This window comes from Octopus bimaculoides, chromosome 7 (assembly GCF_046866305.1).
Source record: "Octopus bimaculoides isolate indiv1 chromosome 7, ASM4686630v1, whole genome shotgun sequence".
In the NCBI taxonomy this organism is placed as follows: domain Eukaryota; kingdom Metazoa; phylum Mollusca; class Cephalopoda; order Octopoda; family Octopodidae; genus Octopus; species Octopus bimaculoides.
The window spans coordinates 29,862,877-29,888,187 of record NC_142934.1 but is presented as its reverse complement, the minus strand read 5'-3'; the positions used below and the strand labels follow the sequence as shown (position 1 = coordinate 29,888,187).

General features: G+C 35.2%; 2 protein-coding genes across 3 annotated transcripts in view; both read right to left on the bottom strand.

Annotated features, from left to right (window-relative positions):
* The window catches only part of LOC106873835 (disks large homolog 5), a 191,427-nt gene extending 182,435 nt beyond the window's left edge, over positions 1–8,992 (bottom strand). Inside the window, exon 1 of the mRNA XM_089355087.1 lies at positions 8,024–8,992. Within this exon, the coding sequence (XP_089211213.1) occupies positions 8,024–8,306 (283 nt within the window). The 5' untranslated portion in view covers positions 8,307–8,992. The remainder of the gene's footprint in view (positions 1–8,023) is intronic.
* Positions 8,993–23,244: 14,252 nt separating this feature from the next.
* Positions 23,245–25,311, bottom strand: part of LOC106873839 (protein flightless-1 homolog) — a 70,205-nt gene continuing 68,138 nt past the window's right edge. For both annotated transcript variants that reach the window (XM_014921352.3, XM_014921353.3), the window contains one exon: positions 23,245–24,887. In XM_014921352.3, coding sequence (XP_014776838.1) covers positions 24,753–24,887 — 135 coding nt within the window. In that variant the 3' untranslated portion in view covers positions 23,245–24,752. The remainder of the gene's footprint in view (positions 24,888–25,311) is intronic.

Here is a 25,311-nt window from a genome sequence, read left to right as displayed (position 1 = left end):
TCGCTCGAATGATTTTCTAACATGCCACCAGCACAAGTGCTAGAAGGCGACGCTGGTAACGATTACGCTCAAATGGTGCTATTTACGGGCCACTAGCATGGAGGCCAGACAGCTGCTCTGGCAATGAACACGCTCAGACAGTGCTGTTAGTGCTCCACTGGCGCAGGTGCCAGTCATCAAATATGGTTCAATTTCGATTTCGATTTCACTTGCCCCAACAGGTCTTTGCAAGCAGAGTTTAGTGTCCAATGAAGGAGAGGTTGGCATGGGTGCCAGTCGTCGGATTCGGCTCGATTTCGATTTTAGATTTCAAATTTATTTGCCTCAACAGGTCTTTGCAAGCAGAGTTTAGTGTCTAATGAAGTAAAGATATGAATAATTGAGCTGGCCACACTTCTGGCAGAGGTCACAGCTTATGCTCTCACTTGGCTTGCCAGGTCTTCTCATGTACTGCTTATTTCCAAAGGTCCTAGTCATAAGTCATTGCCTCGGTGAGGCCTAAAGTTTGAAGGTCGTGCTTCACCACTTCGTCCCAGGTCTTCCTGGGTCTACCTCTTCCACAGGTTCCCTCAACTGCTAGGGTGTGGCACTTTTTCACACAGCTATCCTCATCCATTCTTGCCACATGTCCATACCAGCGCAGTTGTCTCTCTTGCACACCACAACTGATGCTTCTTAGGTCTAACTTTTTTCTCAAGGTACTTACACTCTGTCTAGTATGCACACTGACATTACACATCCATCGGAGCATACTGGCTTCGTTTCTTGCGAGCTTACACATGTCCTCAGCAGTCACGGCCCATGTTTCACTGCCATGTAGCATGGCTGTTCGTACGCATGTGTCATACTGTCTGCTTTTACTCTGAGTGAGAGACCCTTTGTCACCAGCAGAGGTAAGAGCTCTCTAAACTTTGCCCAGGCTATTCTTATTCTAGCAGCTACACTTTCAGCGCACAGTCTCCTGCTACAAACTTGGTCACCTAGGGAGCGGAAGCTATCAACTATCTCTAGTTTTTCTCCCTGGAATGAGACAGAAGTTGTTTCCTGTTTGTTTACAGTGTTTATTGCACCTGAACATCTGCCACATACAAAAACTAACTTCCTAGTTAACCTGCCTTTGATATTGCTGCACCTCTTATGTGTCCATAGCTTACACTGAGTACATCTTATGGAGTTTCTACCTACGCCTTTTCTGCATATCGAGCAGGGCCATCTACCTGAAGGGGTTTGTGTCTTGTCTACCTTCCTACGTATTAGGACTTTGGTTTTAGCTAGGTTGACTCTAAGGCACTTCGATTCTAGTCCTTGCTTCCACACCTGAAACTTCTCTAGTTTTGGTAGTGACTCAGCAATTAGGGTAAGGTCATCAGCATAGTGGAGCTCTCAGGGGCATTCCGTCTTGAATTCCTGTGTTATTGCCTGGAGGACTATGATAAATAGGAGGGGGCTGAGGACGGAACCTTGGTGGACCCCTACCTCTACCTGGAATTTTTCACTGTACTCATTGCCAACCTTCACCTTACTGACAGCGTCCCTGTACATGGCTTGCACAGCTCTCACTAACCACTCATCTATCCCTAGTTTCCTCATTGACCACCAGATAAGGGAGTGGGGGACCCTGTCAAAGGCTTTCTCCATGTCAACGAAAGCCAGGTACAGAGGTTTATCTTTGGCTAGATATTTCTCCTGCAGCTGTCTTACGAGAAATATAGCATCAGTGGTGCTTTTCCCTGGAACGAACCCCAACTGCATCTCATCTAAGCTGACTCTCTCTCCCTAATTTGTTGGTCATAGCCCAACAAATTAGGGAGAGAGTCAGCTTGACCAAGATATTTAAAATTTTGTTACATTTTTGATGTCTCAGGATCGATGTTTATGTGTATGACTCTTTTTACAAATTTAATTCTGGAGAAATGGAAGGACATATTTACCTTATTTTGTCTTACCCATTTTGCCCCGCCTAAATTTGTCTTTTATATGCTCAAAGAGAACAGTGATAATTTTCTGAAATAGTGTTCTGAATGTTATAGGTTCTACTGCGTTTAGAGAAGATCTTTATTTCACTGATATAGTTTTGGCAAGGCAGTGGACATTTGTAAAAAAATATATTTTCTTCGAAGTCAAAAATGCAGTAAATATTACTCATTGTGCCCTGCTTACTCTTACTGGAAATTGCAAAAGCCAACTTTTGGAAATAGCTGTTTGAATTTTCTTGTTTTTGTTGGGGTGTCCTGTTTTTTTTTGTTTTTTTCACGAACTGCAAAACAATCAAGGGAAGCCGTTTTAAAAAAAGAATTTTTTTAATTCCTGTTTTTAAATGTTGGTATCTCCCCTCTCTCTTTCTCTTTCTCTCTTACACACACTCATCATATCTTTGGAACAGCAACAACCACAAAAATGATTTTTTTTTTCTTTTTCATAATTTTCTTTCATTTCATCTTATTGTACATTCTGAAACATGTAACTCACATTAAAAGGAGAAAAATCTTACCCCACTCTTCCTTCCTTGGAAAAGTCAAGCATCACAAGTGTTATGTGTGAAAAACGAAATTTGAATTTTGCAAAAGTGTATCTATGAAGTGACATTTTCAGTCATTTATTTAAACACTGCTAACTCACCAAATTCAGTTAATTGAACTAGATGGGTTTTGAGATTTAAATTTTGTAATTTTTTAAGACTTTAATTCTTGTGTATAAGCTGCCCACCGAATTTGAAGTGCCCTGGGACCCCCATGGTTTGAATCCGGCTCTGGTAGAAAACACAGAATTGCCAAGTGAATAATGACCGACAATAATAGAACTATTAACAACACTGGAAACTAATAAAACATTTTAGCTAACACCGATGAATTAATTACAGTAATCTAATATGCCACAATCTGCAATCTGGGATTAATATATCCAGTGATTTTTAAGAGGTATGTAAAAGATATTTTGTTTTAATACTATAATTTTACTTGCTTCACACACACAAACACTAATGTGGTTTTTGTAAGGATTTTGTATCATTCTTTCTCTCTCCTGTTCAGACTTTGGTACCACTAATTTTTATAACTTCAGTATTTTCACTTATTATTCTTTTCAAACTTGTTTGAATTTTCAATGTAATGTAATCCACACTCTAGAAAACGTATTTCTGCAAAATATTATCTTAAAATATGGATAAAGAAAAGTGGCTAATGCAGTTTTGCATCTCACCTTAAAAAAACGCATTTATTGCCCCCCCCCTTTTCCAAACAAAAATAAGGGGTTTACAGCACATTAGGCATCCGTAATGCATGTCATTTGAAAGGTATTTATATGCAATTTCATTAAAAGATATCCATTTTCCTTAAAGTTATGAGGGAAAAAATTGGATCTTTTTCCGAAGTCCTCTCCCCACTCCTTTGGAAAAGATTTTACCCACAAATTTCGTTATAACTGTAATGTATGCCGTTTGAAAGGTATTTATATAAAATTTCATTCAAAAAAAAAAAACAAAAAAAAATATTTTCCTCAAAGTTATGAGGGAAAAACTCCTCACCCGTTATTTTCCGCGCATGTTTGTTTTCATATTTGTTTTCTACACCTTTTTTTTTTTTTTACATCCGTTGCACTATTTTCTTTTTTTATTTCGTTTCCGGGTAATAATGTCAACATTTATCCAAGATTTTCTGGCAGAGGTAAAGATCATGGACTGCACCCCCTTTTTTTCTTCTTTTTTTTAGGGTAAAGATTCCGAATCTGCAAAAAATTTGCATTTCAAAATTTAAATCGCCCTCCCCCAATTTCTTAAATTTTCACTTAAAAAAAAACAACTTTTGTTTGCGAAGAAAAAAAGAAATTGTAAAATTTCAATTTTTCAAGAAAAAAATAAATAAATAAACGCCCCACACCCCTCAATTTTTTCTTTGGAAATTCGTATTAAAATTTTGAAAACGTGTTTGTAGCATATCAGGTTTTCTGTTTAGATACTTTTTGCGTCTGCTATTTTATAATTCTATGCATGCGTGAAACATTAGTAGAGAAAACACTTTAATTTCACTACTTGTCATAGGGTGGAGGGGAGGGGTGTTTATTTATTATTATTATTGGGGGGGGGGGGGACTGAAATTTTACAAAGATTATTTTTTTTTTTTAGAATCATAATCTCCGTATTTTTCTACGTATTTCGCCAAAAAAAAAAGTTTTTTTTAAAAAGTGAAAATTAAAGAAATTGGTGGGGAATTTAAATTTTGAAATGCAAATTTTTTTTTGCAGATTCGGAATCTCCGCCTTCGATATAATGTGTTCCTGTAAAAACAAAAACAAAAAAGAAGGGGATGCGGTTCATGATCTTTACCTCCACCGATTTTATTTATGATAAAATAGTGCGGCGGTTTATCTTCAACTAATGCACCAAAATCGGTCAATATAAAGATCTTCACCAGCCAGGTGGGTCTTAACAAGTATGTAGAAAACGAATATGAAAAACAAAAATAAAAACAATGTGCGCTGACGGCCCTGGGAGTGAGGAGGGGACTTTCGGAAAATTCACAAGATCCGATTTTTCCGTCATAACTTTCAGTAAAATGGACATTTATTGATTTTTATTACGGATTTCCACGTTTTTGGTTGAAGGATCCGATTCTGAAAAAAAAATTTCAAAAATCGCATTTCAAAATTTCAATTCATCTCCCCACCCCTCATTCATCATACCTTTATCCACTTCATTTTTCAGTGAAAAATGAGGGTGGGAGAGGTTGAAATTTTGAAAATGCGATTTTTGAATTCTTTTTTTTTTTGTTTTCAGAATCGGATCCTCCATAACCAAAAGCGTGGGATTCCGTAAAAAAAATCAATATATATCCATTTTACCGGAAGTTATGACGGAAAAATCGGATCTTGTGAATTTTCTGAAAGTCCCCTCCTCACCCCCAGGGTAGTCAGTGCGCATTTTTTTTTTTTTTCATATTCGTTTTCTACATACTTGTTAACACCCACCAGTCTGGTTTATTATTATTTTTTTTTTTGGTTCCCGAGTGAAGATCTTTATATTAACCCCAAAATCAATCACCATATCTCCGCAGCTTCAAAGATACTTACCTGTTTATTTTTTTGTGGTTTTTGTTTTTACTAACAAATGTGATTAACAAATTAAAGGAATATCAAAGGTTCCAATTTAAAGTTGTGTTAATTACACTTTCGAGAGTTTTATTTGCTTCTACTGTATATTGAACATACACATACAAACTTTTCTCATCAATTTATATACTCGAAAAATTATTAAAGCAATTTTTTTCTCAACATAGATGGTCACCATATACATGGTATTTTGTGTTAATAACGAACATTAGTAATCGTATTTCAATGTATTTATGAACGTGTGGATGTAATTCCACTGCATTTCGTTTTCCGTTTAACTGACTATTCTTTGTTTGTTTGTTTTTTTCTAACTGTTGAACAGAAGATTTTAGTACATTTAAAAAAGTTGACAGAAACTATTTTGAAAAACAACCAATTCTATAAATTTATGGAATTCTTTCGTTACAAACAGCATGGTATTCTTTCGAATAACAAATTTACTTAGTTACAATTAACTAATTAAAATCCCTAAGCTTGGCTATAGCAATTAATTAAACTTCAACGAAACAAGGGCATTAACTTTTTTCGGTAGGTAAGTACGAAGGTGATGGACAATGAAAACTTGTTGTTTTCATTCACACTATAAGTTTCTAAAAATTTATTTACTTTAATTCCTTTTACTAAAACCATTAGTTAGATCGCCAGTCAATTATATCAATTATATTTCTTTTCAGAAAAAAAAATTCTACTAAAGCAAAAGAATTAATTATTGAATATTTTGATGGTGACACCTGTGTTAATCTAAGAACTCGGCTTTTTAACTTTGCGGATCGATATTGTTGTCTGTAGACTTACTAGCTAAGGGGACAATGTGACAAAGTTAAAGGGAAAACAGGTGGGGTAGCAGGCAGTAGAGAGCTAATGTTGTTTTTCTTTAGGGTATCAGTTCAAATTGACTCTACTTGATAAGTAAATACGAAGGCAGTGATCGATGCAACTCACAATACCCTAATCCCCTTCAAAAATGCTCTTATGCCAAATTTGAATTTATTAACATTACCGCCACCATCTATTTCGTAACGTTTTAAGGTCAATATTGTCCAAAATATCTCAAATACGAAGGAAAATAATTTAAAAAATTTGCCCCTGGAAAGAAAATTTTAATTAGATATACACTTATTAAATATCCTAAGATACCAATAATTTTATGTAATATACTAACGATTTTATGAAATATAAAACACAAAATATGTTAATACACAAATAAATGAAATACGCTAATTTATGTAATACTCTGCTAACAGAAAAGTTCGAAAAAAAACAAACAAATTATAAACTTAATTCTGTTTATGTGATTTTAGAAGAGAAAACAGAAAAAAATGGACACTGTGAAGTAAAATTGATGGTGAATTTCACATGGGAAAAAATTAGATTAAGATAATAGCAGGTAGCTGTGGATAAGTTAACAGAAGCAACACGTAACCTGGAGAGAAAATTTGGGCCGATAAAATCATTTTATCAATCATGTTATCAACTGATGTAAATTGTCAACTATGATGAATGGTATATTAACGACACATGAGGCAAAATTCTGTATAGCTAATTGTCAAACAAAAATACCGAAGTATAATTTTTTTTTAATTACATCAAAATATGAATTTCACTTTGCGACGTAAAAAATAGGCATAACTGCAATTTGGTGCCCCACCAACTAATTTTGTTTCATTGCAATTTTCTGAAAAATGCACACTTTTTAACGAAACTTTGCAAAGATACATTTTTGAGGGTGTCGATTGCGGACAAGCTGATATTTGATATTTTTTTCTTTTGGTTTCAGGTCATTCTAATCCTGTCCCAACTTTGTTTCCTCATAACTTTCTTTAAAATGCAGGTTTTGAAATGGCATTTTGCAAAAATACGCTTTCGTGAGTGTAGATTACCTGTTGTTAATGCTTCAAGACTATATCTAGAAACAAGTGAAAGTTGTTTTAATTTCGAAAATTGCTGATAAAGTCGGGGAAGGAGAGAACGATCTGAAACTCAAACTTTTTTTCTCTAAATTTTATCAACATAATTGTAATCTACACCCTCAAAAATGTACTTCTGTATAGTTTCATTGAAAAATATGCATTTTTCAGAATTTTATATGGAAACAAAGTCGCGGGGTACCAACGTGTAGTTTATGCCAAGCATGGTATCCTTTTTGTAGTTATGCCATAAAACTTTTGACTAGTTAGTTACTCGCTCTTAAAGCAGTAAAAAAGGAAGGTGCAAATACGTAGTATAAATATTTCAATCGATTTACCTGAACTAGATGAGAAATTTAGTAGAAATCCTTTAGCATTTAGTCCGATCGGGCAATTCAAGAAACAATTAGAGTCTATTTTAGTCTCTTTTAATAGGATAAACGTGAATTCTAACGCATTACTTACGCTGAAATTAACAACAAAAGTAATAATAAAAACAGCATATGATGACATTATTTTAGTAATCGCAGTTTCGAATCGATAAATTTATTCAGTTTCAAGTATTATAGAAGCAATTTGTATAATTTAATTTAAATAATCAAAGATTATTATAAATAAAATTGACTGCTTTATTCAATTTTAAATTTTGAATAGATAATCGTTTATCGATGCTAAATAGTTAAAGTAGCAACTGTTGCTGCAAATAACAACAAAAAATGGAAATGGGGAAACTTTGCAAACTTTCTGAATTCACATTTATTATGTTTAATTTCAAATGTAAAACTGGAAAAATGTGATGGGGAAGAGTTTGAACGGGATTTCTTTCTTCATTTTTTTTTAATAAGCAAATGAAATGCGGACAAATGCACCCTTTTTTTATTAGTGTTTGTGTGCGAGAGGAAGGAAGGAAGAATAACGAGATGAAAACAAACTTATTACATAAAAAAACATTTTTTTTCCTACCTGGAAAATTTACATTACATATGAAAAAAGATGAGATTACAACAACTTACCGTTTTTGTGATTGCCACCAAGGAACATCAAAGTCAAAAGATGAGGGTAAGTGGTTTCCAGGGCATGACACAAGTTCTGAAAAGCAAGCATTCCTTTGGACGGTAATATGTCGAGTAGTTTTTCAACTTTGGCCGTCTTTGATGTTTGACTATTGATTGTCGAAATGTCATCATCACTGAGTACATCAGCACTTTTCAGAATAGAATAAATCCGATCAACATCAATAGCCCGAACAAATTTGGATCTGTGTAATTCCAAGAGTTCCTTATGCTTCTCATCCATCTTTCATGGCCAATTATAGTTGAGTGCATTAAGAGAAAATATTCCGATTACACAGGCTTTTACCATAAGAGAACCTTGTACAACTTGTCTAGTATTGAGAAACGACCGAAGAGAGAACAGAGCGATGTAAGACACATACGTGTCAAATGGAACCAAAGTGTCTCAGACCGTCGGCCATATTCTTCGTTGATGGAAATCCAAACTTTTTATTCTTTTAGTCTTTTCTTCTCCTCTTTCTCTCTTTCTTTCTGATCTATAGAACATAAATAACTAATTTGAAGAGAATTTATTTCTTTGGCGACCAAAGAAAAGACGTTGTTCACTATTAAAGGAAATAGTGAATCAATAATAATTACTAATAATTAATAGCTTAATTAAAGTTGCTAAAATAAAAGAATAAGAAAGAGGACGAAGAAAAAACTTACTATACTTATAAAGTTGTTTTAAAAATAGGATATGCATCAATTGAAAAAATGGAACGTTTTATAATATGCTGAGACATCGACTTTCAGCATTATCTAAGTGTCTTTGTATTAGAAATAACACTTGACTCAGAGACGAGGAAACTGATGTTTAGAAACTAATTCTTCAAAGTTACTTCCTTCGTTCTTTCCAGCGTCGCCATCTTGAAGTGAAGGCATCAACAAGATTCTGGCCCTATTACAACCATATTTGGAGAAGTGGGCGGGGCATTCATCGCACTTATAATTTGATTATTCATGTACACATCCCCATGCGTAACAAGATGCTTCTCTCTCTCTCTCTCTCTCTCTCTCTCTCTTTCTCTCTCTCTCTCTCTCTCTGTTTCTGTTTAGTTCAAGATTCGACAGATCCCTGTCAGGGTTTCCTTCTGCTTTATTATATAGACCATGCAAATGCATGTTATGATAGCATCAAAAGACGCCTTTATATACACACACACACAGATAAATACTGCGTACCCAAAACTAAAATTTCATTCCTCCTTTGCTCCGAGTTTCCCGATCCATGAAAATTATCCAAGAATGAGACTCCCCCCTCCCTCTCTCTCTCTCTCTCTCTCTCATTCTCTCTCTCTCTCTTTCTATCTATCTGTTAATATTTAGCAGAAGCAAGACACGCACACACACACACACACACACACACTCACTCACATATATATCCAAATGTATGAGTCTGTGTTTGTGTATTTATGAATGTGAAACACTCTAAAAACTTTTTTCAGAAACCTTCTTCTTCTTCTTCTTCTTCTTCTTATTATTATTATTATTATTATTATTATTATTATTATAATATAACTGTTGACATTTCGTTAACTGACAAAATAAAATAAAAGCCATAAAAGGTAGTCTATCTCATATTCACAGCTCAAATAACTGCTATCTGGAACACTCCACCCTTAAATATATTTACCCAGATAGTATCAGTCAGCGTGGTCAATATTTTGCTTGCGAATTTGAGGAAGATTCTTTACAAATGACAACGATTTTTCTATCAGTTCAAGACCATATTTAAAGGCACAGGCCAATATCATAGAATTATTTTCAATTCCTTGTTCTTGTTTTCTTGATACTATCTATTCAGACGAGATCATCATCATTTAATGTCCGTTTTCCATGCTGGCATGGGTTGGACGGTTTCATAAGGGCTGGCTAGGCAGAAGATTGTGCTAGGCCTCGCTGTTTTGACAGGCTTTTCACAGCTGGATGCCCTTCCTAACACCAACCACCTTACAAAGTGGACCAAATGATTTTTACATGGCACTAGCACCAGTGAGGCTTGTTTTGGCATGGTGTTTTTGCAGTTGGATACCCTTCCAAACACCAACCACTTTACAGAGTGGACTGGATGCACCAGCACTGGGATGGGGATCACCAAGTAACTTGCAAGACAAAGATCCTTTGAGAGGGTGGGGACATTGTGGGGAGGTGGCCCTGTGCCAGGTGATAAAAGGCTAGAGTGTGACAGAGGAATAGAAACAAGTGTTTTGCTGTAGAGGAGATACATGGTTACCCAGTCAGAGGGAGAGAGATCAACAATAAGGACAGAAACAGATGTGTTTCTGAGATCTAGCACATTAATGTCCTTTGTATGTTAGACAACACATTTGCTTTTAAAATCTCATATTGGTTTCTGTAGAGTATAAATAGATCAATGCAAATACATGAATTATCTCTTGGCCCTGTGTCACTTCGTAACTTCTGCTGATTAAATATATAAATAAGTGGAGAGGGGTGGATGTGTGCATGTATATGTATGCATATATATGTATATCATCATCATCGTTTAACGTCCGCTTTCCATGCTAGCATGGGTTGGACGATTTGACTGAGGACTGGTGAAACCAGATGGCTACACCAGGCTCCAATCTGATTTGGCAAAGTTTCTACAGCTGGATGCGCTTCCTAACGCCAACCACTCAGAGAGTGTAGTGGGTGCTTTTACGTGCCACCGGCACAAAGGCCGGTCAGGTGGTACTGGCAACAGCCACGCTCAAAATGGTGTATTTTATGTGCCACCCGCACAAGAGCCAGTCCAGGGGCACTGGCAATGATCTCGCTCAAAAGTCCTTACACGTGCCATGGGCACAAGTGCCAGAAAGGCATCGCTGGGCACAGGTGCCATCACGATTTCGCTTTCCCCAACATGTCTTCACAAGCTGAGTTTTGTGTCCAATGAAGGAGACGACGTTGGCATGGGTGCCAGTCGTCGAATTTAGTTCGATTTCGATTTCACTTGCCTCAACAGGTCTTCGCAAGTGGAGTTTAGTGTCCAATGAAGGAAAGGTATGCATAAGTGGGCTGGCTATACCCCTGGCAGAGGCCTTGGATGTAGGTCTCACTTGGCTTGCCGGGTCTTCTCACACACAGCATATTTCCAAAGGTCTCGGTCAGAAGTTATCGCCTCGGTGAGGCCCAATGTTCGAAGGACTTGCCTCACCACCTCATCCCAGGTCTTCCTGGGCCTACCTCTTCCACAGGTTCCCTCAACAGCTAGGGTGTGGCACTTTTTCACACAGCTATCCTCGTCCATTCTCGCCACATGACCACCATACCAACGCAATCGTCTCTCTTGCAAACCACAACTGATGCTTCTAAGGTTCAACTTTTCTCTCAAGGTACTTACACACTGTCTGGTATGCACACTGACATTACACATCCATCGGAACATACTGGCTTCATTCCTTGCGAGCCTACGCATGTCTTCAGCAGTCACGGCCCATGTTTCACTGCCATGAAGCATGGCTGTTCGTACACATGCGTCATACAGTCTGCCTTTTACTCTGAGAGAGAGACCCTTTGTCACCAGCAGAGGTAAGAGCTCTCTGAACTTTGCCCAGGCTATTCTTATTCTAGCAGCTACACTTTCAGCGCACCCTCCCCCACTACTAACTCAGCCCTCTCCTATTTATCATAGTCCTCCAGGCGATAATAGAGGAATTCAAGACAAGATGCCCCTGGGAGCTCCTCTATGCTGATGACCTTGCACTAATTGTTGAGTCACTATCAGAACTAGAAGAGAAGTTTCAGGTGTGGAAGCAAGGACTAGAATCGAAGGGCCTTAGAGTCAACCTAGCTAAAACCAAAGTCCTAATAAGTAGGAAGGCAGACAAGCCACAAATCCCTTTTTGATACGACCTTGTAATCCACAAACCTGCAGGAGCAATGAACAGGGAAAACTTGCTATCTTATTGTTGCCACCAGAGGTACAACCTGTTAACAAGCCATTGGCAGGTGACAATCCAGATATATCACCCTAGGCCTGGCTACCCCCCCACACAAAGGCAGGATATTTGATCCTTCCACCTGTATAGACTACAGTCCTGTCCAAGCACTAAGAATAAAGAAAAGAACTTATGTCACTTCAGTAGCGTCTATACCATATGACATGAGCTGGCCAATGGAGGCCTAACATCTAAAAGCCACTTGGAATTTTACTGAAATCCCTTTACTCTTCTCTAGATATCTGATGAGATGAGTTTATACAACAAGCCCATGAAACCTTAAGTCATATGGAGCTGAGTTAAACTGTTATTAAAATACATCATCATCATTTAATGTCCGTTTTTCATGCTGACATAGGTTGGATGGATTGATAGGCAATGGCATGGCCAGGGTCCACACCAAGCTCCATTGTCTGTTTTGGTATGGTTTCTGCAGCTAAATGCCCTTCATAATGCCAACCACTTTACAGTTTGTACTGAATGCTTTTTAAGTGGCACCAGCACCAGTGCATTTTATGTGGCACTAGCACCAGTGCTTTTTATGTGGTACCATCACGATCAGGGTCACCAAGTATTTTACAAAACAGTAACCTCTAAACTAGGAGGGGGCAGTAATATTAAGGGGGATGGCTTTGTGCCAGTTGAGAGATCAAAGGTATAGAGGGACAAAAATAGGTGTTTTGCTGTAGATTAGAGACATGGACACCCTAGTTGGAAAAGAAAGAAGAGTGAGTAAGAGAGTAAGATAAAGAAAGTGATATTGAGAGAAAGATGATAGCGAAAATAGATGACTGGTAGAGACATTAGGTGGGGGAAGAAAGGTAACTGAGAAAGCCAGTGGTGTGGAGAGGTTGTATGTGCCTGTTCTGCTCTCAGCTGATAGAAAAGTAATGGGTGTTAGTGGGAATGGTTGGTGGGGGGCAGAGCTCCTCTTAGACAAGCAAGTGTATATGTTTGTGTATGTGTGTGTGTGTATTGTTGTGGAAGGATCCTGAGTACTCCCACATGACTGAAAGTGGACTAACACATTTCAATAAAATAAAGAAAGTGTGTGAACTGTGGGTAGTTGATAGCATTGATCCATATTAGTTACTGTGTTAGTTTAATATCGTAACTACATTTGGAGTAGTACGGAGGGTGTTCTGTGTGAACATATTAAACCTGTGAATGGTTAATCTAGATAACCATATCCAAATATTTATTTGGGTAATACTGTTCTTACATCCAACGTGTACAACTCTTGCCATAACATTTTTGGCGATGAGATATTAGAACCCATGCTGGACAGATTGTTGTTTCCACATGGAAAATTTACTAGCTTCAGTAATTGAATTGCAGAAACAGCAAGAACAGCAGTAAAAACAACAAGAGCAGCAACAACAGCAGTTGTTGGAATTGCAGAAACAACAACAGTTAATACAACCGCTACTCAACAAAACAGAAGAATACATCAAGTTCATTCACCTCTGATACAGTTGCAAGCTCCATCAGAAAGTTCGCATATAACCCAGATGAGGGTACTACCTTTCCTGCTTACTTTTGAAGGTATGAGTAAATTTTCAAAGAAGAATCTTCCAACTAGCAAGATGAAAAATCCCCGACTTTTGTTGAGAAAGTTGGCACCAGCTGAGCATAAGAAATATTGCAATTACATATTACCAAAGAGACCGGGTGAAGTTTGTTTTGAAGAAACTGTGGATATTCTATCAAAAATTTTTAGCTAAAAAAGCTCTTTATTTATTACGTGCTGGCAATGCATGCATATTACAAAAAAGAGGTCGAAGATTTTATTACATAAACTGGAATCATTAATAGGGAATGCAAGGGATTTAAAATTACTGAATCAGTGCTAAACATGTTTAAATGTTTAATTGTTTAATCTAATGTCAAAAAAAGACTCAGAAATTCATAACTGAATTCTGACTCAATTAGAGCAGAATCAGAAGCTAACACTACAAATAATATCTGAGGAATGTCAAAGAATGATAGACCTAAGGCATAATATAAAACAAATTGAAGTAAGAAACTGCTCATATATATAACTGCTGCGACCGAAAGTAAGTAATGAAAACCAGAAAATTAAACAATGTTTTGGATGTGAAGAATTACACTATTGATTCAACTGTCCTTATAAAAATCAAAAATACTTCAAGTGTGCTAAGATAGGTCATAGAAATCACAATGTAAAACAAAATCTTGAAAGGGGTTCAACAGAAAAAAAATTGTGTAAACAGTTTATTAGTGACAAGAAATACAAGCAAGACTCAAAAGAAATTTGTGTATGAAAAAATTAATAATACAAATATAAAATTAGTTAGATACAGGTAGTGACATTACTTTAGTTAATGAAAACACATGGAAAAAAATCAGGAAACCTACACTACAGAAAACCTTGTAGATTGCACATAGACTCTTGGGAACTAAATGAATATTTTGAAGGCGAAATTATTTGCAAAGTTTGTTTTTTACAGTAAGACTATAAAAGCAAAAGCTTAGGTATTAAAAAATACAAGCAACCTTTTTGAAACTGACTGGATGGAAATGTTCAACTTATGAGATTTACCCATAAATAGAGAAAAGAAAATTCATTACCAGTTTTCAAATCCAAACATAATGTACTGTTTGCAGCACTGGAACAAGTGAATAAGGAATTAGATAAGCTGGAAAAAATGGGAATGATTGAAAAGATCGACTACTCACATTGTGTTAAAAAGAAGGACAATAAAATTTGTGTATGTGCAGATTTCTCGACAGGACTAAATGAATGTTTGAGACAGTATAAGTACCAATTTACCTAGCCCAGAGGAAATTTCAAAACTAAATGGTGGTAAATTGTTCTTGAAATTAAATCTTTCTGATGCTTACTTACAAATACAAGTGGAAGACAAATGTACCAAACTTCTAACAATTAATACCCATAAAGATCTGTACAAATTTAATCAGCTTCCGTTTGGCATAAAAGCTCTTCTGGCTATAATCCAACAAGTGATGGATATGATGCTTGCAGAGTGTGACTTCGTGATGGCCTACCTGGATGATATATTAATTAAAAGTGATCTTGTGATCAGTATGTCGAGCATGCAAAATGTGTTTTTGGAAAAATAAGAAATTATGGTTTCACACTGAATGAGGAGAAATGTGAATTTTTCTTACCTAAAATTAAGTATTTAGGACAAATCATTGATAAAAATGGTTGTCGACCAGCTCCATCGAGGGCAGATGCAATTAAAAATATGACCCCTCCAACAAATATATCTACCTCACAAGACTTTTTGGGACTTGCAAACTATTATCAAATTTATATATCAAATATGCACAAAGTAAGAGCTCCACTAAATAATCTATTAAAAAAACAATGTAAAGTGGTATTGGTCTGAACATTGTCAGGTGTTCAACGAAATAAAAAAAGATATTAACATTTGATTTGTCTTCAGCACATTTCAGTCCTGCAGTGGAGATTGTAGTAGCTTCAGATGCTAGTGAATACAGTATCAGAGCAGTAATGCTACATAAATACGAAAATGGTAACATGAAGGCCATGGTTCATGCCTCACATTCGCTACTACCTGTATAAAAAAAATTACCGCCAAATTGAAAAAGAAGCTCTAGCGATTATTTTTGCCATAAAAATTTCATAGATTTTTACACAGTAGAAATTTTCAACTACAGACTGATCATTGTTCATTATTATCTATATATGGGTCGAAGAAAGGAATCCCTACCCATACTACTAATAGGCTGCAATGCTGGGGTACTATATTACTAAATTACGATTTTAAGATAGAGTTTATATCATCAAAGAAATTAGGACATGCTGATTGTTTATGAAGATTGATACCAAAGAATGCTGAACCATTTGAGGATACCGTGATAGCAGCACTGTGAGTGAAAAATGAAATTAAAAACGTTTTATTTAATGTTATACATGAATAACCAGTTACATTACAAGTCAAAATTAAAAGCAGAAAGCAATGAATTTATTGAAAAATATGAATGAAATGCTGAGGGTTAAAAGAGATAAAAATATGTGTTTTGTTAAACACAACACAAATTCAAACTTGTTCTCAATTTGTGTTCATGTACGCACAAAGAGTCATAGTGCCAGCCATACTACAGAAGCAATTGCTAAAGGAATTTCACATTGGTCACCCAGGGATTTCAAGAATGAAATCATTAATGAGAAGTTATGTATATTGGCCAAGAATGGACCGTGACATTGAAGAACAAGTGAAAGTATGCAGAGGTTGTGTGTTAGCAGCAAAATCACCTACCACAAAATGGCAACTGCGGCAAAAAACAGATATCCCTTGGTCCAGACTGCATGTTTATTATGCAGGTCCACTTAACGCTTCATATAACCTTGTTGTGATAGACACTTTTTCTAAGTGGCCTGAAATAAGCATAAAAAGTTGACATCTGCATTTACAGTAAGTTTTTTACACGAATTGTTCACCTGATATAGTATTCCTGATACCATTGTGTCTGATAATGGAACTCAGTTTACTTCAGACGAGTTCAGAAAATTTTGTAAAATGTTCATTATCGAACATATGACTATTCTGCCATATCATCCTAGGTCAAATGAACAAGTGGAGCATTTTGTCGATACATTTAAGAGGGCTTTAAAAAAGGCAAACAATGAAATAATGGATGACCTAGCATTTCAGCAATTTCTAAGAATGTACTGAGTAACACCTAATCCCAGTACCCCATCTGGAATGTCACCAGCAGAACTAATGTTTGCTAGAAAGATTAGATCCATTTCTGACAAGTTATTACCGAATAAAAAAGAAAAATGGCAAAGAATGAATATAATTCATAAAACTGGTATAAAAATTGAGGATTTGATCCTGACACATCTCTTGCTGATCTGTTATGTATAATGTTATGTATAATTGATGAAGGTGTATTGACAGCCTCTGTAAGTGTTGTTTCCTCAGTTTTCTAACAGATACAACCACTAAATAAGCTTAAACTAAGTTTGAGCTTATTTAGTGGTTGTATCTGTTAGAAAGCTTCCAAAACCCAAGGTAATAAATGATAATTAAAATCCAGAGTCATCTCTGAGACATGGAAACATCCATGAACAGGATTGCTTAGAGAAACTGATTCCAAGAGCTAATTTGTAATGACAGTCATCTGTTGTTTCATAACAGCCTAAAGGGGCTGGCAAACTTCTTATATTATTGACTCCTCCTTGGAATCATTAATAACTTAATGACCCCCACTTTCATATAAATTTTTTAAAAAAATTAAAAACTATAATTAATAAAATATTTCTTGCTTTATAAACAATTCTTTCATTTTGCTTTTGAATAAAAAATATTTGAAGAAATTTAATGAATATACTTAATAAAATTGATAAAGAACAATAACAAATTCATATTATACCAGTATAGTCAGAATATTAAATGTGAAATATGTGTCTGCTGAATACTAGTTATTGCATTGATATTTGGCTACAAATAAGTAAGATTTAGCTCTAAATTATCATACTTTTCCACATTCAGTTTACTAATAATTCAACCCTTTTGTTCAAATTGACCCCTTAGATAGCCACACAGACCAGAGATCAATATTAACTACTTTGCCTGGTCTAAAGCAATGCTGCTCAAAGTAAGTGATACCACTACTTGGTGGGCAGTAGAAAATTTTATGTAGGTACCGGTCAGAAAGGCTTAAATATCAACTTTAAAAAAAATCTAATATGAAAACTGCTTGCTTACTACAACCACAACAACAACAACAACAATAATGACAGACTTTGTAATGTGAATAAATAAATAAACAAAACTGAATATATACCATCTATGCTTAGAGTATACACTTGTAGTTAGGTGGTGGTATGACAAGAAGTCACCTGTGTCAAACTAGTACCAGGAACTGAATTACTCTGGCTTGATATTACGTGTATGTCCATAAAAAAGGAGGGGTGATTGCATAGAAACAAGGAAGTATTGAAAAAATCTGAGTAAAAGAAAAGGGGTAATAGTTAAAAAAAATGTCTGAAAAGCTCTGGTCTAAAGAATACAATGCTTTCTTTTAACAACCAGAGAAAAGTTGCATATTCCAGGATTTAATTTAAAGATCCAAAATTTCAAAACATATAGAATAATTACTAATTTAAGGATTTAAGATTTGATTTCCAAAAGTGAGTTTGGCAACACTTTTATATGCACAGCAAGGTTATAGGAGCTGGCATAACTGTGTGGTTACAGAGTTTGCTTCCCAGCTACATGGAATTTTGTGTCTTCTACTAATGCCTCAGGCCAACCAAAGAGTGGATTTAGTAGACAGAAAATGAAAGAAGCCCATCACATATGCTGGAAAAAATAATGGGAACACATTGTTAAATGGGAGTTTTATTATTTAAAACAAAGTTGATTCACCTTTGACATCAATCACATCTTTAATACATTGAGAAACTGACTCATACAAGTTCTGAATGGTTGTTATGGGAATTTTAAGACATTCTTCAAGTAAAAATTGCTTTAGCTCTTTCAGTTACAATAATGGAGAGAAGGCACCATAAATGTTTGATTATATTGAGTCAGTGATTGTGAGGGCTAACCAAGTGGTCTCTGGTCTATTTCACTTTTGTACTCTCTGTACCAATTTTAACTAACATCATCCATGCAAATCAGTGCATTAAGGAACAATGTTTATTGAAACAGATTTTGTATGGTTGGATACTATTGCTGTCACCAACCCTTACCAGTTTCCTACAAAGTACTATTTCTTCAGATTTGTTTTCGCAGACTATTGGAAAAAAATGACACTGTATGACTGGGATACTCAATTACAAGTATCACACTATCAAGACAAGGAAACAAACATACTCACATTCACACACACACACACACATATATATATATATATGAACATCATCATCATCGTTTAACGTCCGCTTTCCATGCTAGCATGGGTTGGACGATTTGACTGAGGACTGGTGAAACCGGATGGCAACACCAGTCCTCATACATATATATATATAAATATATGACAAGCCACTTTCAGTCTCACTTCCAAATCTAGAAAGCTTAAGGTTCCATGCAGTGGGATTAAACCTGAAACTTTGTAGTTGGGAAGCAAATATTCTAACCACGCAACCATGCCTGCACCCTAAATAACCTCATTAGTAATAATGTTTCCATATATTTATTACTTTAAACAGTTGTACTTACATATGTACACTAAATTAGCTGATTTCAAAAAGCTTTGTTATTGTGCATTTGATAATTTAAAGATTTCACTGCATAAGATAGAAATAAGATTATAGTTAATTTTATAATTATTCATAGTTGTTATAAGTAGAACAAATAGAGAAATGAGAACACCTATCATGGAACTGAGCGATAGAGTTTTCTGTAGTGCCTGAGGTTGTTCTGCTTTGAAGTTCAATATCCCAGCTTTTTATGACTTTTAGCAAAGCTTTTAAAACCTTTGCCAAGAATTTCATACAAATCTTTTTTTAAATATATCTCTTTAGTGGATACATACGAGCTGATACTGAATGGTTGAACCATATTCACATAAAGATCCATACCTTTTATGGCAATATAGTTAATTTCTCAGATGTGGTTTTGCCTTTTATGGAAATATTGTTAGGCCATAATTCCAAACTGGGAATCTGAACAAGGTAAGCAAAGACATACTTCAATGTACGCAGTATAAAGATGTGCTACTGATAGTTTCTTGCAGTAGAAACATGCCTTGTGTTTCCAAGCAATCTTTGGGCTCTGAGATGTTTAGTTCTATTTGAAAATAGGGACACTGAAACCATGTGCTCAGAGCCTGTAGATTGCTTAGAGACACAAGGCATGCCTTAAAACTTTGCTTGGACACTTGTTTCCACAGCAAGAAAATATTAGTAACTTGTATCTTTATACTGTGTACATTAAATGATTTATTTCTCACAGGATGGAGTACACTTTTTGTTGATCTTACCTTAACGAAACAGTAAACTATATATAAATATATATATATATAATAACCAGATAGAGTACTTTTTTTGTTGGTCTTACCATCACAAAACAGTACACTATATGTATATATACATGCATATATATATATATGCCAAAGGTGTCATGCAGTGGGACTGAACCTGAAACCATGTGATTGGGAAGTGAACTATTGAACTGCATAGTCATGCCAATGAATGTGTAATGTCTATCTGTCCCATAAACTTGTGTGATGAACAATCATTTGTTTTATCCTTCCTGATTAGAGCTACCTATCAATGGAGTGGTCAACCCTATTGTTCACAGTATATTTGCAATCCTGAAAGGTGGAAAATAAACAGAGGCATGTTACAATTGCAAGACTTACTTCAAAAGTGAAACAAAAAACACCAGCAGTGAGTTTTGAATTTCATGAAACATGAGCTGTGTATATAATTTAATATTTTGTCAACACAACGATTTTTATCTGAAAATGGCTCTGGACAGAAATAGGAGATAAAATAATAAGATAGATTTAGTGTTAAATAGAAGTTATGTTTGTTATCTGTTGAGAAGGCTGTGACTTTCATAGGTGCCATTCATTGGAGTTCTTTCCTGCATGTGTTAATGTGCATATGTGTGTTTGTGTCTGTATTGATTCTATTGGCCATTCATTTATAATGATTAAGCATCAGAGAAACAGGCCATTTATTATGACAAATCAAGAGATGTGTCATCAAAAACAAATAAGCTGAGCTATAAAAATAACAATAAAATAAAGAGAAGAGAATGAAACCTATCCACAGCAGCAAGTTGTTTCCATACCAGTCATTAATTAATAGTTTTTTGTTGTCAGTATTGCAGTGATACAACCTGACTAATATATGGTCCCCAGGATAATTATCTCTACTTCCCTTATTACTAGACACTAACACTTTTATAGCTTTCTGTTTTTCTTCTTTCAGCTCTTCTTTACCCTATTTTTTAATGTTTTCTTTGTTTAGTTGTATTTTTTTTAAATAAAAATATTCTTTTTATTTACTACTGGAAAAAAGATTGGACCTGTTCAGTTTTGCTCACAGATCTTTTAATTATTTTTTTTTTAACTAAACAGTTTGAAACTTTGTATACTGGTGTAATTCCTCATGCTCAACACGCTTTACTTTCAACATTTTTGACAAAATTTTGCATTTTAGAGTTAACCAATCAACGTGTATTCAGTTGAAGAAAGCTATTGCTGTTTGCAACAGTAATCGAAGACTAACAACTTCTGGGTCATCTCTACTAAATGTCACCACTGTTCTATTCATATGTTGAGCAAAGGGCAAAGTGTTGCTCCCTGGTCATAATTGACACAAAAGAGAAGTTTTCAGCTGCAAGGAAGACGATGCCACCTTTATCCTTTCTTTCTTGTCAGCACTGTGCATTCCTTACTCTTTCCCTCTCTACTGGCAGACAGCCACTTCTACACCATCAACTACCAACCAGTGAGCGATTACTGCTGTATCTCTAACTACATGTCGGGTAAACGAATTGATATATGTAAATAATATTTCTTCCTTCTTGGTGTTGATTTTTCGATGTTTACTAGTTACTCTGACGTGAGAAAAAAAAAAAAAAGGGTTTATGCAACAAAAATAAAATAAAAAAGAGTGGTGACATTTAGTAGAGATTACCCGGAAGTTGTTCCTCTTCAATCACAATCGCAAGCAGCAGTAGCTTTCTTCAACTGAATACATGTTGATTGGTTAAAACTACCTAAATATAACTTTAACATGAAATAACTTCTAAAATCTGAAATTTTGTCAAAAATATTGAAAGTAAACTATGTTGAGTGTGAGAAATTACACCAGTATAAGAAGTTTCAAAATGTTTAGTTAAAAAAAAATAATTAAAAAATCTGTGAGCGAAACAGAACAGATCCAAAAGATTAAAAGTGTTGGTTGCACTACAACTTCTGGTGAAACCATAGGAGTGTCACACTGGAATATAGTGTGTCTTGGCCAGTTTTAGATGTGATTGAGTCTATTCCTCTTTGGGGGTCTACCACACAGCTGATTTCTTCCATAGACACATAGAAAAATACAAAAAAAGAAGAGTGAATCTTAATGATAGGACTGGTACTCTATCAACCCTCATCATCATCATTTAGCATCTGTTTTCCATGCTGACATGGATATGATGGTTTGAATGGAGCTAGTAAGCCAAAGAGCTGCATCAGGTTCCAGTCCATTTTGGTTTGGTTTATATGGCTTGATGCTCTTCCTAATGTCAACCACTCCACAGAATGTACTGGCAGTCTTTTACATGTCACCGGCATGGTTTTCCTATCATGTATCACTGGCATAGGTGCCTTCCACATGTCATTGTCACAACTATAATTTCACTTAGCTTGACATGTCATCTCAAGTATAGCAAATCACCAGAAATCTGTCACTTATTGCTTCCAAGAGACACAACATCTGAAGAACCCGGAAGAATAAATGCAAAGTTGAACACCGCAGCATTTGAATGTAGAGCAGAGAACCAGAATAAATGCTGCAAGGCCATCTAGTTGATGCTTTAACAACTCAGCCAAATTACCAGTTTATAATGTTTACAATTAGGAGGACTGAACCTTTGAGACTCAAATGTTTTTCACCAGGGATGTAGCTAAGTACCAATGAAGGAATACTGTTGATTCGGAGGTCGACATCTTAGTGACTAGGCTAGTTGTGACTCTCTAATGTTTACAGTTTCTAGTTAGGTACTTTTATGTTCTGAGTTCAAATATTGTTGTGGTTACCTTCAACTAGGGTTGGTAACATAGGTATCAGTCAAATACTGAAGTCAATTCAATTCCCTGACCTTGAACACCACAAAATTTGTGTCTTTATTCGTCATCATTTTAATATACACTTTTCCATGCTTGCACAGGTTGGACAGAGTTATTGAGGCAGATGTCTTTCCCAAGGTGCTATACATTGGGACTGAACCTGAGATCACTTGGAAAGCAAGCTTCTTATTGAAGCTAATTAATTCTAATTAATAAACCTTCTGCTCTTCTCTTGCTTATCTTTTTTTTTACTATATTTCTGTTGAAATATACTACCATTGACTTGATTTGATTTTGAAAATATTGAAGAATTTAGTAAAATAACACAGTCATAAGAAGTTTGGAATGTAAATTAGCATGAAATTTTGATGTAAAGTTTTAACTTAGGTCACTTTAAAGCTGGAAGTTAAGTCTGTATCACAGAACCAGAAGTGGTTTTGGGCAGGTTGAATGTCAAAATGGTTAAACAACAACAAGAAGTAAAATGTAAGATCTTGTTTTATTATTTCAAATAAAATTGCATAACAATAATAATGGGGAGGGAAAAAGAAAACATTAGAAACATAAAAAATCCAAAAAAAAAACCGAAATGAGCATAAGTTAAAAAGAAATATTCCACATTAAAATGAAATGGATATTAAAACGAAATATTGTATCATGCATTAGTAACTGTGTTTTTAGTTACACATTAATTCTGCAGTTTGCTGCTTTTGGTTGTATTAATGTTGTGACACCAATCAATAGAACTATGGCCACATCAAGCAATCACAGTAGGCATATAAAATTTAAGTATCAATGCTACCAACAGTTGTTGCTAGCTTAGCTCATATCTCTCTCAAACATAATCAACACGATCCTGTATAACAAATGTATACATAAATCTAAGTTTTCAACAAAATCATTCAGTTATACACACATATGTGCACACTCATATACACATTAATCTCCAGAAAAGAAATATACATACATAATGTATTATACATGTATGTTTTATGTATAACTATTGTGAGTTTTTAGAGTTAGGCATTAAGCCTTAGGCAAGTAGAGTTGTTTTGCAAGGAAGCAGTGTAAGGGTCACAATACAATATGGACATTAGTAATCTCTGAGCCCTTACCTGCTCCTTCTAATGTTAACTTTTTTTTTTTAAAGAAAACAATTAATGCCTGTCTGCCATACTCAATGTAATTAATTAATTAGTCATGCTACAAACAGCCAATTTATCACAATAAATATATGAGAGAAGATGCAGCCATGTATAATAGCTGACATCATAATTGTCACCACCACCATCACCATAATCGTCAACACAACACCTTTGTTACTCCAATCGAATGATTGTTCAAGCAACAAGTTTGACTGCATACATGCATACATGTATGCATACATATTCACGGTTTTGACATTGTTAAATTTTCCAAATATATTTTTATTTAAGTAGAAATTATCATTGCTTATATTCCTTTCACCATTAGCATAATTATCACAATAATAATCATTAATAGCACTATTCAAATAATTAAACAAACAAACAAACAATTCACAGTTTTTACTAAAGTTTCAAACCCAAGGACAATCGCCAAGATACTCAGTATGGTCAATGACTGGTCTGGTATCGCCATCTTCACATCAACCACTCAGAAATAACAACTGTCAGACACCAGCCTAGATATTACTGTTATAAACACACATGCACGCACTATATACAGACATATATATTGTGTATGTATATATGCACACACACACACACACACACACACATAAAGGGTTTCAACAAAGCTACTAAATTATGCAATGCAACTTTTTTTAATAAGCATTTTCAGTCTATGTGCAGTTGGCACATTTAATAAAAGTTTATCTCATTTGAGAATGATCTCCAAACTGCAAGAGACTATGAACACTCACATCACATATGTATGTATATATATAAATACATATATATGTCAACTGTACAATTATATTTGTTCTTGGTAAAACAGCAGCAAAAAATTCAACTCATAACCTCTTTGTATTTAGACCAACCATGGAAGCACTTGGTAAACTTTTTGTTTTCACGATATTTGGGAGCAAACAACAGGACACGCTTGTGGTCAGGCTGCTTATTGCGCATGTGTTGTATGTACACCTGGAAAAGTTGAAAATATATTTCATGTAAATAATAATAATAATGATGGTTTCAAATTCGGCACAAGGCCAGTAATTTCAAGGGAGGGAGTAAGTCATTTACATCAAACCCAATGGTACTTATTTTATTGATCCCGGAAGGATGAAAGACAAAGTTAACTTCAGTGGAATTTCAACTCAGAATATAAAGAGAGACAAAAAGTTGCTAACCATCTTGTCCGGCATGCTAACAATTCTGCAAGCTTGCTGCCTTAATAATAATAATAATCATTTCTACTACAGGTACAAAGCCTGAAATTTTTAGGGAGTGAGGGCCTAACGATTAGATCGACCACAGTATGCAACTGGTACTTAATTTATCGACTCCGAAAGGATGAAAACAAATTCAACCATGGCGAAATTTGAACTCAAATACCGCTAAGCAT